Below are 16,227 nucleotides of genomic sequence, written 5' to 3'. Positions count from 1 at the left end.
GGGTAGCAGTCACAGGGCAGGGAGGTGTCACTGCCCCTGGGCCGGTAGTGGAAGTCCTGCGAGGACAGGGGGACAGTCATCAGAGTGCCCAATAGGACAGCAGGCTGGGAAACCCCTGGAGCCAGAGAAGGTCAAGGCATTCCCAATTTTCAAGCACCCCACTGCTCCCATCACCACCATGCTGGTCCAGGAAGGCTGTACAGAGGAGCTGAGCAGGGATCCAGCCCAGATATGGGCACACAAAACAGGACCTGGGCAACTGCCAGGCCTTTGTGGGGGAACAAGGAACAGCATCAAGAACAAGCAGGGTTTCAGAGAAGCCATGGTCCATGTCCCCACTGGCACAGCTGCCCCTCACCTTGCAGTGGCACTGCCCGTTGGTTTTATTGCAGTCGGGGTCAAAGCCTTTGTTCACATCACAGTTACAGGGCCCACAGGTGGGGTTTCCCCACCAGCCCTTTGGACACTGCTGGTCTATCCTAGGGAAACAAATAGCTTTGATATTACAACAACCAAATTCCCCAGGCCTTGTTCTGCCACCAGTCAGCAGCTCCAAGGAGGAAGGTGGCACTGAGAAGCCCCTGGTTACACATGCAGGATGAGAGGCCAGCATGGAGCCAGGCCCAAAGGCCACGGTCCTGCCCTGTATCTCACCTGTGCTCGCAGTACTGCCCAAAGAAGTTCTCACTGCACTCGCAGACGTAGCCCAGGCGCGAGCCTGGCTTGCGGCGACACACCGACTTGTTCTTGCAGGGGTTCAGGTGACACACATCCACACAGTCCCCTCCGTAGTACCCTGAGGTGTGGACAGACACCACCAGGTAAAGCAAATACCTTCTGCCTGAGAGGTGCTGGAGTACCAAGGAGTGAATTCAGGGGGCTCAGGAGGGATTCTGCCCTCCAGAAAAACTGATAAGTGTCTGACAGGGATGTGACTTGACAGGAGAGCAGTCACAGGCCAGGAGGGAGTCACAGGGGCAGAGGAGAAGATAAGCAGGCATGAAGAGCAGAGGAGTGGCAGGGTGCTGCAGGTCCTACCTGGCTGGCAGACACAGGAGTAGCTCTGCCACTCATCCTTGCAGACACTGTGGGCTGGGCAGGGGTTGGAGTCGCAGGGGCTCGGAACACTGCAGCCAGGCTCCACCCGCAGGGCATGGCTGGGCTTGGGCAGCACGATCCCGGTGACGCTGTCACCCAGGCGCACACCCTGCAGTGCGGGTGACAAACTCACAGTGAAGCCAGGGCAGACACACGAGGCTGCAGCTCTCCTGCCTTCCACAAACCCCCAGCAGCAGCCACTCGCCATCCTCCCTACTTAACGCTACCCCATGGCACCTCAGAGCCTTGAATGCCCAGAGGGACAGTGACAGCAGCAGGATGGATGCTGGCAGCAGTTGCCAGACTTGTGTTTCCAACTCTGCACATAACAAACCTGCTGAAAAGGGAAGGCTCAGAGCAATGGACTCACCTGTATGCAGCCCCTCAGCCCATTCTGCACCTCGCCAGAGCCCAGGACTCCCCCCACATGCAGGTGTTTCACCTTCAGGCCATGCAGTTCGTTTCCCACAACCACTGTGTCCTGCAGAAGGGAGCAACACGAGGCAATGGGCACCAGCCCTGGCCCAGCCCTCTCAGGGGGTGCAGAGGCACAGCTCTGCCTGTGTTTGCCAAGCATCCCCCACAGCTCCTGGGGCCAGGGTCTTAACCAGCATCCACCTGGTAGAGCCCAAAGTCCAGGGTGAGGGTGATGATGTAGCGCGAGTCTCGCCCGCTGTGGACGTCGCGCAGCTCCAGCTGGAGGTCGTGCCACTTCCCATCACTGAGCTGCAGCTGGTCCAGGAGCAGGCTGGTGCTGCGCCCTGAGCCCCTGCTCACCATGAAGGAGAGCAGGCCCCCAGCCAGCTGCAGAAAGGGAACAGCAATGCCATTAGTGAGAAAAAACCTCATCAACCCTGGCTGCTTCCAGCCCATCCTACATCAAAGCACGGGGAGGGAAATCCATCCCTGCTAAATGTCTCTCCCCTCAGCCACCCTCTGCTTGGGATGGAGCCAGCAGGGAGAACAAGGACAAGGTCCCCATGCCCTCCTGGGGCAGACAGCAGCAGAGGCTGGCCCACGGTGCTGTGGCTGAGGCTGTGGCCATACCTGGCAGAGCAGGGTGGTGTACTGGCCCGCGTGGGCCTGCAGAAGAACCCCATCCTGCTGGCGCGTCCGGAACGCCAGCCCCAGGTACCACGGCACCGAGATCTTCACGTCTGCCTTGAAGTCCCAGGTCAGGACACTGTTGCCCTGAAAATAGTGGGCATGGTGCATGGCTGGAAAGGAAAGTGGAGGTGAGGAGAAGGGAAGGGCACTTCACAGGGAGCACTAGATGCAGGGACAGCAGAGTTAGTTCATCTCACATGGATCTATTACTCTGCTGCCACAGCAACCCCAGCACAGCCTTGCATCCCACCCTGCCCGTGCCCAGCAGTGCCCCCTCACTCACCATGGTGGCAGTCCTTGCCCCCAAAGCCAACAGGACAGAGGCAGGAGTAGGTCCCCCAACTGACAGAGCAGGTGCCACCGTTCTTGCAGGGGTTGGAGTCGCAGAACGTGTGCTTGGCATGACAGCCTGGAGGTATCAAAGCCACCTGTATCAGCCTCAACCAGCTCACCACCTCCCCCCAGCCCACATGGAAAGGCAGTGCTGCCTGCTGGCCCTGCCCCAGGCTGTCAGAGGGGCAAGCCCTGCTGCTCAGTGTCTCCACACAGACCCTGCCTGCTCAGGGATAAGGGTTAAGGCTGTTGGTGCTCCTTATGCCAGAACAAAGATACTGTAGAGCTGGACTGATGATCTGGCATCTGCCAGGTCAGCCAGCTCAACAGGCTCTGCACTTGGGATCAGGAGACATTCCCAGAACGTTAGCTGAGGTGGGCATTGGATCATTTAGGGGGACCTGAAGGCCTTGTTCTCCAGTGAGAATCTGCTCAGCTCCACCTGTGGTGCCACGATGCTGCTACAGCCCAGCAGCAGTGCTGTGTGAGAAGCAGAATCCATCCCTGGCAGGGCTGGCAGGAGCGGAGGCACTGGTACCTGCAGCAGTTCCGTTGTTGGCAATGTAGGAGGCCAGGTCGATGCGCTTGCTGTCGATGAACAGGTCTCTCATGCATCCCACAAAGTCCCGGTGAGTGATGGGGAAGTTTTCTGGCAGGTTGGGGACCCCTCCAAGGAGCAAGGGACCTGTGAGGTCCAGGGACCTGCAGGATCAGAGGCCCAGGGCTTTAAGAGGTACAGTGACCTCACCTCAGTGAGCTCCCCAGTGCACAGGGCTGGGAAGCAGAACCTCCTCAGGGACAGGCACAAACAGCCAAGGTCCTGGATGGGAAGGCCTGGCTCCACAGGGGACCACCTCTCCCCACAGCAGCTCCAAGGAACTCACTTTTTCGAGCTGGTCTGCACACCTTCTGCAGCACAGGAGTAGTTTCCAATCTCGCTGCCAAACTGCAGGGCAACTGAAGCATCACATTCATCTATTGTCAAGATGGCCACCTTGTCCTTGGAGGGGCCCTGCACCACCCCCAGGGTGCTGACCTTGGGCTGAAAGCAAATGAAGGGTGTCAGCAGCACAGAGGCCCCAGACCCAAGCACCCAAGGGTTCACACAACAGCAAGGAAAAGTCTGAGCAGCCCAGGCTCAGCTGTGCTCCTGGAGGTGTGAGCAATGCAGGAGGGAAACCTCCAGCTGAGCCCAGCAAGCAGCACCAGAGAGGGACATGGGCAAGGACACTGCATGCAGCACATCCCTGCAGCCTCCAAGTGAGGTCCTGAGTGTCAGTATTCCCTGCACCCAGCTGTCTGCTCCCCTGCATCCATCCCCAAGGGCTGACAACCTGCTCTACCTTCTCTCCAGGGCCCCTGGCATGGGACAGAGGCAGAGAACAGGAGAGCCAGCGCTGCTCACTCATGGGGAGAGAGAGCCACGAGTGCTGGGGCCAGCTGGGGCACACGTACCTTGTTGTAGTAGCGGAGCTGCAGCGTGTGCCACTGCCCATCACTCACACCCCCCGGCAGGTAGGGGCTCACCACCGTGCTGGACTCTCCTGAGGAGACAGGGGTGATGGCAGGCTCAGGGAAGGCACACAGCCTTCAGATGTTCCCACCCTTCCTGAGGCACCAAACCCACTGTGCTGCTGATGGACTTGTGAAGCTCACAGTGACACAACAGGACAGAACAGCAGCAGAGACACCAAAAGGGCTTGTCCTGGTTTGTGCTCACAAACCACACTCCTAAGGCCAGGGAGAGTCCTGATACACACAACTCATCTCCTGTGCTATCCACTGATGCTCACCAATACCTCCTAACCCTGCTTCCCTTAGCACAGGTTCCACCCAGAGCAGCACTCTTCCCACTGAGCACAGGCCTTCCCACAGCTCCCATGACACAAATCCCACAAGAGGCAGGGCCAAGTGTACCTGTGGAGTATTTCAGCTGGACCTGCCCCTGGATGATCTCCACTGCCAGGAAGTCATGCCTCTCATTCAAGCGCCCATTGTAGAGCAGGAGGCCGCCGGGCTCCACGGTGCTGAACCTGGGGCAGGGTAGGAAGAAGGAGGGCAGGGTGTGTGCAAGGAGCACGTGGAGATCCCCTCTCTCCCGTGGCATGCACCAGCATCCCAGCACAGGGACACTAAGACCTGAGTTTGGGGGCCTGGCATGGAGGCAGAGAGCCGGCAGCAGCACTGCAGGAAGGCATGAGCTGATGCCAGGGCAGGTTCAGAGCCCTTTGGCCAAAGCTGCCAGGGCAGCCCCATGGGGGAGCAAGCCAGTGACACAGGGGTGTGGAGAGCACCAGGCAGCCCCCGGATCAGCCCAGCGCACTGTGCACAAGAGCCACCAGCGCAGGGCCAGGTGAACCGAGGACGCTGCTGTGCAGAGGAGGGGGGAGAGAGAGAGAGAGAGAGAGCACTCACGAGAGGGCGAGGGTGAGGTGGAAGCGCTGGCGCAGGCCCCGGAACATGATGAAGGATCGCGGTGGGAAGGAGCGCGTGGACACCTGGCAGAAGGGCGCCTCGAAGCCGCCCGCCGGGCACTGGCAGCGGCAGCACCTCACAGTGCTCCCCTGCGGGAGCAAGGCCACAGGCTGGGACCATGCACAGCCACCCACGGGCTCCTTGTCTCGGGAATGCAGCCTGGATTCGGGACAGGGCAGCTGAGGGAAGGAGTCTGTGGAGCAGCTGGGGGCCAGGGAAGGGTATGACACCCCAAGTGTTACCCAGGTGTTCCCCATGGCAGCCAGTGAGCTAGCCAGCACTGCCAGCCCAGCACGAGCCACTGGGCTGGGTGTGATGCCAGGTCTGGCTGAAGGGACAACTTTGGATCCAGTACAACGTGGGAATGCGACAGGAGGGCACTGGCCACAGCTGGGCTGCACAGTCCTAAGAGTGGAGAAGCAAACCAGGGAAGTCCTGGTAATGCTGAGAGTGCCTCCTTGGGCCCTGCCACCACACAAACCTGGGACAGGCATCTCAGTCCTGTCTCTGGCGTGTGGGGACAGCCCAGTGCCACCAAGCTCCTGTCAGTAGCTGTAGAAGTGTCACCCATGGCACTGGGAGCTTCCAAACACTGCATGCAAGTGGGAACCACATGGAGAACAACAAATACCCTGTCACCTTGCTGGCATGGGGAACAGGGATGCCCCATGCCAGCTCAACAGTGAAGTGCAAGGCATCTGTCAGCCTCTTTTCCTGTGCTATTCCCACAGAACCCAGGGAACCACTCAGCAGAAGTCCTACACCCCAGGCCCTGCTCCCATTACTTGCTCTGTGATACACAAGGAGGATGAGGAGACAGCATGAAGTGACAGGCAAATGAGCTCATTAACCCTTCTGCTAATGGCTGTTCACGCTTCAAATGCCGGAGGTTAATTACCACTGACTCTGCTTATCTCACCAGGAGCCACCTACAGACGAGCTCCAGGCAGCCATCTGCTGCCATCCTCCCTCCTGACAGCGAGAGCAAGGCAGGGGATCCCTCCTCAGTAGCCAGAGGCCACCTGCCTTCATCCTCCAGTTGTCAGTTCTCCACAGCCTGTTGGGAACTTGTGGCAACCAGACTCTGGCTGGACTGTGAATTCCCCTGCCAGCCCCCCAGCAAGGACCAGGCCTGCCTGGATCAGATCCTGCCTGGTGGGGCACCTGGGCCCAGCCTCCCCTTCTGTTCTGGGTGGGTTGCAGCTCAACCACTGCACATGGGGCCAGTGTGGCTCCACACCTCTGCCAGACCAGCTGAACACTGGCACAGGCTGAAAACAGCAGACGGACTCCAGTGGTCCCAGAGCCCATCACCCTCCTAGCATGGGGCACAGCCAAGAAACCTCCTGTGCCCCAGCCTAGCCTAGTCTAGCTTAGTCCTCCTGCTCTGTGACAAGGGGTGAAAAGTGATGGCCAGGGTCCCCAAGAGTCCTCCATGCCAACTCCCTACCAGACAGATTTCTATGGCAACCTCAGCCCTGCACACGCAGCACCATGGAAACACAGAGCTGGGAGCAGAGCTGGACTCTGCAGGCACAGAGAGGCTGTGACACCCACTGCCCTGGTGGGAAGAGCACCTGCCATGGTGACAGCGGTGCCAAGGGATGCTCCCAGCCCTCCCCCAGGGCCACACTCACCACTGAAGTGCTGGCGGCAGACGCAGGTGTACCCGCCCTCCCTGCGGGTGCAGATGCCCCCGTTGAGGCAGGGGTTGGAGTAGCACAGGTTGATCTCTGTCTCGCAGTAGTCCCCAGTGAAGCCCTGGGGGCAGCGGCAGCGCAGGCCGGCGATGGGGTGGATGGGCCGGAACAGGGTGGAGCGGGAGGCGATGAAGGGCGCCGAGCTGTCGAACTTGAGCACGGAGATGCACTTCATGTAGTTCTGGCAGGGCTCCCGCAGGCACACGTTGTCATCCAAGGGCAGCACCTCCAGCATGGAGGTGCCCGTCAGCACCATGCGCTTCATGTACAGTTGCTCCTGCAGCTCCTCCGAGCTGAAGTAGCGCCCGCCCCAGGGCGCCAGCGCTGAGAAGCTGACGTTGAGCACCGTGCCACCCACATCTGTGTCGTTCTGGATGTTGAAGATGAAGATGTCCTCCTTGGGCGTCGCAAGCACGGTGGCCACTCCTTCCAGGAAGGTGGAGAGCAGCGGGGAGAGGAACCTCTCCTGCCACATGTTCTGCAGGCGCACGGTGATGCTGTTGGCCAGCATGTCCTCTGTGATGATGATCACGCGCAGGACACACTGAGCTGTCACGCTGTGGATCCCGTCTGTGGGAGGCAACAGGAACACACTGCAGGTCTCTGCCTGCTCTTGGAGGCCTCCTACCTCCCAGCCCAGGGCAGAGCCCTGCACCCCAGTGTTTGACCCCTTGGTAAGGAAGCTTGGAGCCACAGCCCCAAGGGCTAGCAGGGAGCTACCTGGGATGGAGGGGGAGTGACCGGTGTGGCTGCACCTTCTCCCCTCCATCAGGCTCCCCAGTGAAAGAACTCTCAGGTTTTCTCCTTGTCCTGGATCTCAGCAGCAAACTGAGCTCTGAAGAACAAAGGTGCTCAGGAACAGAAGGAAGTCCCAGCAGGGGGTTTGGCAAGCACAGGAGCTGATGCCAGGGCCTGGGGTGTTTTGCTTCCCTGCTGTGCCCTGTCTGCCTTCCCCATGCTGCCTTTTCCTGTGCTCTTCTCCTGCCATTTCCTTCCTCTCTCCTCCAGGCTCTCGCAAGCTTTTGTGCTGGTCTCCCTGCTTCCCCCCTTCTCACCATCTGCTCTGCATCTCTTCCTCTCTCAGCCCATCTCTGGTTTGTTTAATTCTCTTTAATCTCTATTTTCCTTGGAAACAAACTCCTTCCCTTTGGGATGGTGCTCCACATGAGCAATCTCGCAGGCAGGAGCAGGGGAGCGTGCAGGGACACTCGGAGCGCGCAGGGACACTCGGAGCACGCCGGCCTGTCTCTCAGCACCTTGGCCAGCAGCAGCAGCAGCAGCTGGAGCTCACCCAGGGCACATCGGGTGCGCTCCCGGCCAGCGGCTCAGGCTGCAGGGGCGCCACAGCACAGCCCAAACGGGCACTGGTGCAGCTTCCACCCTGGCAGATCTGTGATCATGGGCCCCTGCCCCACCCCACCTACCCAGCTCCCAGAGAACAGTGGATCCTGAAACCCCAGGATACCCCAGACACCTCTGATGGCAGCTTGGGCGGGGAGATGCCTGTCTGCTGACCCCCAGGAGAATGCCTCCTACCACCTGGTCCCCTCCTTCTGGGCTCCAGCACAGGCTCCAGCAGGCAGACCCAGACTACAGCATGGCAAGGCAAGACTCTGCCAACCTTGGTGGCTCCAGAAATGTTGGATGGGGCTCATCAAGAACCTCACTGCTCTTGAAATGAAGCAATCCATCTTCCAGCCCACTGCCAGCACCCCAATGCTGGTGCTCCATGGGCATTAGCAGCACACAGCTGCTACCTGTTGTTCCCACCTCCCACCCCACATTCACCTGAGAGCCTCAAACCCCCACATTTCCTTGGAAAACTGGCTCCAGCCACACAACAGTTACACCAGCACATCTCAGCAGTGACCCCCATGGCTAATGCTGGATGCCAAGCCTTGCTGTAACCTCCCCTATGTGCTTCACCTGCTCCAACCCAGTGCAAGGAGGAGCAGCAGGACTCCTGGCACCCCAGCCAGCCCCATCCCTGACCAGGATCAGGTGTGCTCATCCCTCATCCATGCCCCAGCTCCCAGCCTCATGTACAAAGCTGCCTTCACTGCTCCTCTCTTCCCTTGGCTGCTGTGCTGCAAAGCCTTTTGATTTCCCCCAGCCCTGTTTAAAGCACAGCCCAAACAGGCACTGGTGCAGCTTCCACCCTGGCAGATCTGTGATCATGGGCCCCTGCCCCACCCCACCTACCCAGCTCCCAGAGAACAGTGGATCCTGAAACCCCAGGATACCCCAGACACCTCTGATGGCAGCTTGGGCGGGGAGATGCCTGTCTGCTGACCCCCAGGAGAATGCCTCCTACCACCTGGTCCCCTCCTTCTGGGCTCCAGCACAGGCTCCAGCAGGCAGACCCAGACTACAGCATGGCAAGGCAAGACTCTGCCAACCTTGGTGGCTCCAGAAATGTTGGATGGGGCTCATCAAGAACCTCACTGCTCTTGAAATGAAGCAATCCATCTTCCAGCCCACTGCCAGCACCCCAATGCTGGTGCTCCATGGGCATTAGCAGCACACAGCTGCTACCTGTTGTTCCCACCTCCCACCCCACATTCACCTGAGAGCCTCAAACCCCCACATTTCCTTGGAAAACTGGCTCCAGCCACACAACAGTTACACCAGCACATCTCAGCAGTGACCCCCATGGCTAATGCTGGATGCCAAGCCTTGCTGTAACCTCCCCTATGTGCTTCACCTGCTCCAACCCAGTGCAAGGAGGAGCAGCAGGACTCCTGGCACCCCAGCCAGCCCCATCCCTGACCAGGATCAGGTGTGCTCATCCCTCATCCATGCCCCAGCTCCCAGCCTCATGTACAAAGCTGCCTTCACTGCTCCTCTCTTCCCTTGGCTGCTGTGCTGCAAAGCCTTTTGATTTCCCCCAGCCCTGTTTGAAGTTTGCAGTGCAGGAGGATTTACAAATTGAAACATCTCTCTTTCTTTCACCTCTCTCCGCTCTTCAGAAGGTGAAAGCTTTCTAGTGACCCTGCAAATTCCTGCCCAAGCGGCAGCCTGCACACAGGGACTGGTGCTCTGGAGATAAGGCTGGCTCCAGGCTGGGGGAGCCAGTGCCAGCGCAGGCACCCCGGAGCTAATCTCCTGCAGGAAAGGGGGGCTGCTTCTCTCTGAAGTCAAACATCCCATATGGAAGCAAGGTGAGAAAGCACCTCTGTGTGTGTGTGACACCCTGCCTGCTCTGGCACAGAGAGCAGCATGAGCAGCAGCAACCAAATAGCTCCATTCAGCATCTGGTTGGACACGCCAGGGTATCCAGATCTGTCTGGGCTCAGGGCAAGGAACTGGCATCACCACCTCCATTCCCCAAGGCACATCCTCTCTGCAAGAGGCTCACGGGGAACTGAGACCACCCCGACCCTGGGAGGCAGGAGTGTGAGGAAAGCCACAAGTCACACTTGGCACAAGATGCTCCCCACGGCACCACCAGCCTGGCAGCTCTCCCTGAGGAGCCACCTGGTGAGGCAGGACCCCAGATCCCTTCTCCACACAGCTGGGTCATGTCCCATCTCCCTCCCCTGTCTCTTTGTCCCCTCCTCTCAGCTGTCTCTCTGGTCAAGGCCAGCATGGGCTCCCTGCCCTCTCCTCTCCAGCTCCCAGCTCCCCAGAAGCAGCCACAAGGCCTGGGGACAGCTCTTGCTCTCCCCAGGGGCTGCTCAGAGCCCAGCAGATTTCTGCCTGATTTATGGCTGCTATTAAGCCTTGGCTCACACGATGCTGAGGGCATCCTGAGGCAGGCTGGAGGCCAGGAATGCTTCACAGGAGCAAGGAGCCTGTGCCTGGGGGAGAAAGTGAGTTGGAGGGTACCTGATGCCTTTGGCATCACCCAGCCCAAGGCAGGACAGCCAAACATCCCTTTCCCAGTTCCCCAGAGCAATGTGGAGCCAGGCCTGGCCCCATAGCCCTCCTCAGTAAACCCCCCTCTAACACTGTCCCACCTCAGCAGCACACCCAAGGCTGCCTCCCCCCTCCAAGCACAGGGAAGCAGATGGTTAAGAGAATGACCTGCTGCAAATGGGGAAAGAAAAAAAAAATAAAGCTACCAGAAGAAAGCCCAAAGCTGGCTGGAGGCACTGACCCCCCATGGGAGGCATTTTAATCACGAATGCTCAGCCTTTCTGATTAAATCCTGTGGCTGGAGAGCTGGTGCCTGGTGAATATTCATGCAGCAGAGTCAGGAGTCCTAGAAACACAGCTACAAGGAGTGGAGCAAGGAAAAGGGACAAGGGGCTCTGACTCTTGTGCTGGACAGCCCTGAGCCATTGCATTTGCAATTCCAAGACTGACAATTACCAGCTTCAAAAGCAACGAAGCTAAAGAAGAGATCCATGCCCTCTTCTGCTGAGTGGCAGCAACAGTGTCCAAGAGAGCAAAAACCACTATTCTGACTGCAATGGCCACCCCAGAGACAGCAAGGTGCTCTGGGGACCGACAGGGTGACTTCCATGTTTGCAGGTGAGGAACAGTAAAACACTTCCAGACAGAGAAGCCAGGAAAAGAGCTGGGTATCAGTACAGTGAACATTCCTCATTGCTGCTGAAGGGCTTTGGCAGACCTCTCAACATTCTGATAATATTTTACCAGTTAAGAGATCTTGAAAGTAAATCAGGCTCCCATCACCCAGCCCAGAAGATGAATGCCGTTCTCCTGCACCTGAGCCTCCACACTTGCCACCAAGCCCAGAGAAACCAGTCTGAAATGGTTTCAAGTCAACACGATATCAGTCTCACACACTGCCCTGATTTCAGAGTGCTGCTGGCCATGGACAGCCCCTCCATCCCACTGTCCTGCATCCTCAGCAGCCAAGAGCAGATTTTAGCAGCCAGAAGTGTCCTGTGAGAAGCTGAGGTCAGTTTTGAGGCTCTCAGCCCTGCTGGAAAGGCACTGGCTTGTGATGGCCCAAGTCTTCTGCCTCCTACAAGGGGCTGAGCTAAGAATACACACAGCTCACAGGCAGGCAAAATGGCCCCTTGCCCTGTGTTTTAGGGGGATCCAGCCTCCCTCAAATGCACCATAAAGGCAGGGAAGCCACTTCCTCCTAGGATGCTGACCCTTGGGGCACCCTCGTAGCTGCTCCTGCTGTCTCCCAGTAGCAGGGAGCTGCTCTGTCAGGCAGTGTCTGGGGCAGACAATGCAGCCAGGGCTGACTGTCCTGGCTGCCAGCTCTGCACACCCACCCTGCTCTGCACACAGCGACAGCACGGGGCCGCGGAGCTGCCAGCTGGGCGGGGGGCTTCCAACAACAAAGACTGAAAAACCAAACTAGACCTCCACCCCCACAGCCAAAATAAAAGCCAACAAAAGGCTCATTTCCCAGCATCTCACTTCCCTCGTCAGAACAGCTCTTCCCCTTCCATCTTCTCCCCTCTTTGAGCACACCTCTCCCATTCTCCCTTCCCGCTGGAAGATGACGACATTCTAATTGCAAGGGCCCCCTTGCCACGAGGCGGCTCATTCAGGACTTCAGGATGTGATTGTCTCCTGCCTTTGTGCAGGGTTAAGTGTGTGAGGAGGCAGGGCTTGCATAAACACACTGGGGCAGAAGCTGGAAAGGTCAAAACCACCCCCACCTCCAGCAAGGCGCTGCAGCCGCTCTCGGGCAGCCCTGCAGCTACAATTACCCCCACAGAACCCCAGCCCACTGCCAGGCTGCTGCTGCTCATGCAGGATTGCCTTGGACAGGTCTCCTGTTAAAGCCCTCGCTCCATCTTTTGAAAGAAATCCTCCTCTGACAGAATAAGCCAGACTGAGAGAGCTAAAAGGGAAGGCAGCTGGTAGCTGATGGTCAGGGGAGCATCACAGTTTAGAGCACGGCTCCCGAGGCACTCCTAGCAATCCAGTGCTTGGCCCCTCCAGAGAGGGCTCTTGCCCTCCCTCCTGCAGCCCCTCCATGGTTCAGCAATGGACAGATGCCTCCATTTCAGATCATGCTAAGAAAGGCTAGCGGTGAAGGCAAAGCTCAGGCTCTGGGAGCTCCAGGTCCAAACCCTGCTTGCCCATGGTCCATCTTTGTCCTGTCCTCAGCTGGGCTAGAGGGCACCCAACACCCCACAAAGCCACCCCTAGCTACAGCTAGCATCTGCATTTGGATACCCCAACAACAAATACTATGCAAGAGTTCCAGGCACTGCACTCAGGCTTGTCACAGCTGAACCCTGAACACTAGGCTGGCTGCAGAAAGGTGGTACTAGGCTTCATAAGCCACCCTGCAAAGCAAGTGCTGGCAGGTGCCACAGCCAGAGTCCGGACTGAACTGTTTGTTGCTGGCAGATGGGTGTTTAAAAGGGCTCCGCCTGCACTGAGCTCAATCCCTCCCTGCTGTGCAGAGCCAGGGAAGCACTCAGTCCCGGCAGAGAGAAGGGCCACCGGGGCTTGGGAGCAAAGCAGTGCACCAGCCCCTGGGCCATCCTGGGAACTGCCTCTTTCCTGGGCCAGCACCCCACAGCACACAACACACTCTGGCTGGCTACAACACCTCCAAGGGTGCCCCACTAGCAGCCAGAAGTGATCTCACAGCTCAGTAACGATGCTTTGTTCTTGCAGACCATTTCCAGCCTTGGCCCCTTTACAAGCACTGCTCAGCAGCCTGCCTCCCATGCCACCCCTCACACCACTCCAGCAGAACTCACTGTCTGGAATGGACCCCCAGTCCAAACCTTGCTACCAGTCCCCATCCCCAATGCACAATGGGCTGCCCCAGAGGGATCTCACAGAGCCCCCCAAAGGTACTGTACCAAAGATTCAATGATTTTTACTCCCTACCTGTGACAGTCACCAGCATGGAGGCCACAAGCGGACGGTTGTTGTCCAGCTTGCGGCTCAGCCTCAGCTCCCCGCTCGACTGATTTACAATCAACAAGTGCAGCTCATTTCCCCGCTCAAAGGAGTAGAAGAGGTGGTCAGATGCATCTGGGTCATACGCTGGGACCTTCCCTATGACCCCCGAGGGGAAGGTGTTGGATTTATTGGACACGTAGTTATTGAACAGGATTTGGAAGTTCTTCAGAACAGGGCTGTTGTCATTCTGGTCAAGGAGTTTGATGTGGACTGTAGCTCTGCTGACCAGAGGGGCAGAGGTGGCCTGCACTACAATCACATATTCAGATTTTGTCTCATAATCCAAGTCTATCAAGGCTGTGAGCTCCCCAGAAAAGATGTCCATCTGGAATATCTCGGGGATGTTGCCTTCCACAATTTGGTACATGATCTGGGCATTGGGTCCCTCATCCGGGTCAACAGCTGTGATTTGGGCCACCACAGAGCCTACGATACTGTTCTCCTTCACCAGGACCTCAAACTCCGCAGCAGGAAAGACAGGCGCGTTGTCATTCACATCCTGAATGGTGACCTGGATGTGGACAGGAGTTCGCTGAGGAGGGATGCCCCTGTCCACAGCGTAGGCAGTCAGTTCGTAGACAGGAACACTCTCGCGGTCCAGCCTGCGCACGGTGCGAATGATGCCCGAGGTGGGCTCTATGGTGAAGTCTCCATCCCCATCTTCCCCGTTCTGGAAGGTGTACTGCACTCGCCCGTTGGTGTGGGCATCCCGGTCGGTGGCAGAGATCTGGAGCACGCTGGTGAAGGGAGGTGCATCCTCAGAGATCACACCCTGGTAAAGAGGGCTGACAAACTGGGGGGCATTGTCATTAACGTCATTCACCATGATTTCAACATACGTGGTGTCTGCCTTCTGGGGGATCCCATTGTCCTTGGCAGTGATAGCCAACGTATACGTGACCTGGTCCTCATAGTCCAGTTCTGCCTGGAGGGTGATGGCCCCAGAGTCTGGGTCAATACGAAACTGAGGGACGTTGTCTTCCAGGTAGTAGGTGATGCGGGCATTCTCCCCCACGTCATCGTCCGTGGCACTGATCACCACCACGGTGCTGCCCACAGGCCGGTCCTCATTGATGCTCACGGAGTAGTGGGCACTCTGGAACACAGGCCGGTGCGTGTTGGCGTCGGTGATGTTGATGTGAACGTGGCAGTTGTCACGCAGGGTGCGGTCAGAGGCCGTCACCGTGAGCACATAGCGCCTCTCCTGCTTGTAGTCCAGTGGCAGAGACAAAGTGATGAGCCCCAGCCCTCCCTGCGTGCTGATGGAGAAGCGGTTCCGCGTGTTGCCCCCTGTGATCTGGTATGTGATGGCACTGTTCACGTCCCGGTCCACTGCCGTGACACTGAGGACGCTGGTGCCCACAGCGGCGTCCTCGTTCAGGCGGATGAAGTATTCCTTCTGGGTGAACTCGGGGCGGTTGTCGTTGACATCCATGACAGTGATGGTGACGCTGGCCGAGGCGGATAAAGACGGAGAGCCGTGGTCATGAGCCTCTACCCCAAAAAAATAGTGCTCAACTGACTCTCGGTCCAAGGGCCCACTGACTGTGATCCACCCCGTGGCACTGTTCACCACAAAGGGTGTGTCAGCCGACACCCCTGTCAGTTTGTACTCCAGGCGTGAGTTCTCGCCGTAGTCTGCATCCACGGCCTGGATGTGGATGACAGAGTGGCCAAGGGGAGCATTCTCCAGGACGGAGATTTGAAAAGGGGTGCTGACAAAAATGGGGGCATGGTCATTGATGTCCACCACCTGGATGCTTGCCATGCCAGTGTTATTAGAAAGAGGAGGACGCCCCGCATCCTGAGCCCGGATCCTCAGGGCGTACTCCCGCTCCACCTCAAAATCCAGGGGGGCCACCACCTGTATTTCCCCAGTGACACTGTCAATGGAGAACTGGCCCCGACTGTTCCCACTGATGATGTTGTAGTGCACCAGCGCGTTGTTGTCCTTGTCCAGGTCTGTGGCGGTGACACGCAGGATCTCGGTGTGGGGTCGTATGTCCTCCCTCACTTGGACAATGTAGCGCTTCTCACTGAACTGAGGGATGTTGTCGTTCTCATCAAGGACTGTGATGTAGACCTTGACAGTGGCGGAGCTGTGCCCCGGCTCTCTGCCCTGGTCGTTGGCTTCCACCACCAGCGAGTACTTCTCCATCTTCTCCCTGTCCACCGGCCCGCTGGTGGTGATGAGGCCGGAGCGGGGATCAATCTCAAAGATGTCGTGGGCAGCCCGTTCATTGACAAAGCGGTAACGGATGTTGGCATTGGGCAGGGAGTCGACGTCAGTGGCCCGCAGCTGCAGGATGGGGTATCCCTCCTCGACGTTCTCCCGGATGGTCTCCCGGTACTCGCCCTGCTCGAAGACGGGGTCGTGGTCGTTGCGGTCAGCCACAGTGATGGCCACCATGGTGGTGGCGGAGAGGCGCGGTGCCCCGTGGTCAGTGGCCGTCACTCGGAAGTAGTGCAGGTCCATGCTCTCGCGGTCCAGGGCCTGGGTGGTGGAGATGAGCCCGGCCCGCGGGTCGATGCTGAACAGATCCCGCGAGCGGCTGTTCATCAGCGCGTCCATGGAGTACACCAGCCGCCCCGCCTCGCCCCCGTCGGGGTCCTGGGCCGTCACCGCCACCACCGCCGTCCCCCCCGGCTGGTTCTC

The 16,227-nt window shown here is 58.4% G+C and overlaps 1 protein-coding gene across 1 annotated transcript in view; it reads right to left on the bottom strand.

The window, feature by feature from the left end:
• Positions 1 to 16,221, bottom strand: part of CELSR3 (cadherin EGF LAG seven-pass G-type receptor 3) — a 31,416-nt gene extending 15,195 nt beyond the window's left edge. Inside the window, exons 1-15 of the mRNA XM_031058200.1 lie at positions 13,497 to 16,221; positions 6,565 to 7,283; positions 4,954 to 5,102; positions 4,456 to 4,571; positions 3,994 to 4,082; positions 3,423 to 3,580; positions 3,077 to 3,240; positions 2,489 to 2,614; positions 2,146 to 2,315; positions 1,717 to 1,902; positions 1,469 to 1,579; positions 1,039 to 1,207; positions 655 to 796; positions 359 to 479; positions 1 to 56 (exon numbers count right to left, since the gene is read on the bottom strand). The exon at positions 1 to 56 is cut by the window's left edge and continues 230 nt beyond it. Coding sequence (XP_030914060.1) covers positions 1 to 56; positions 359 to 479; positions 655 to 796; positions 1,039 to 1,207; positions 1,469 to 1,579; positions 1,717 to 1,902; positions 2,146 to 2,315; positions 2,489 to 2,614; positions 3,077 to 3,240; positions 3,423 to 3,580; positions 3,994 to 4,082; positions 4,456 to 4,571; positions 4,954 to 5,102; positions 6,565 to 7,283; positions 13,497 to 16,143 — 5,123 coding nt within the window. The 5' untranslated portion in view covers positions 16,144 to 16,221. The remainder of the gene's footprint in view (positions 57 to 358; positions 480 to 654; positions 797 to 1,038; positions 1,208 to 1,468; positions 1,580 to 1,716; positions 1,903 to 2,145; positions 2,316 to 2,488; positions 2,615 to 3,076; positions 3,241 to 3,422; positions 3,581 to 3,993; positions 4,083 to 4,455; positions 4,572 to 4,953; positions 5,103 to 6,564; positions 7,284 to 13,496) is intronic.
• Between the last annotated feature and the right edge of the window lie 6 nt (positions 16,222 to 16,227).

Source organism: Geospiza fortis, unplaced genomic scaffold (assembly GCF_000277835.1).
Source record: "Geospiza fortis unplaced genomic scaffold, GeoFor_1.0 scaffold78, whole genome shotgun sequence".
NCBI classification, from domain to species: Eukaryota; Metazoa; Chordata; class Aves; order Passeriformes; family Thraupidae; genus Geospiza; species Geospiza fortis.
The sequence above is the reverse complement of the archived record's forward strand: the minus strand, read 5'-3'. Positions and strand labels throughout refer to the sequence as shown.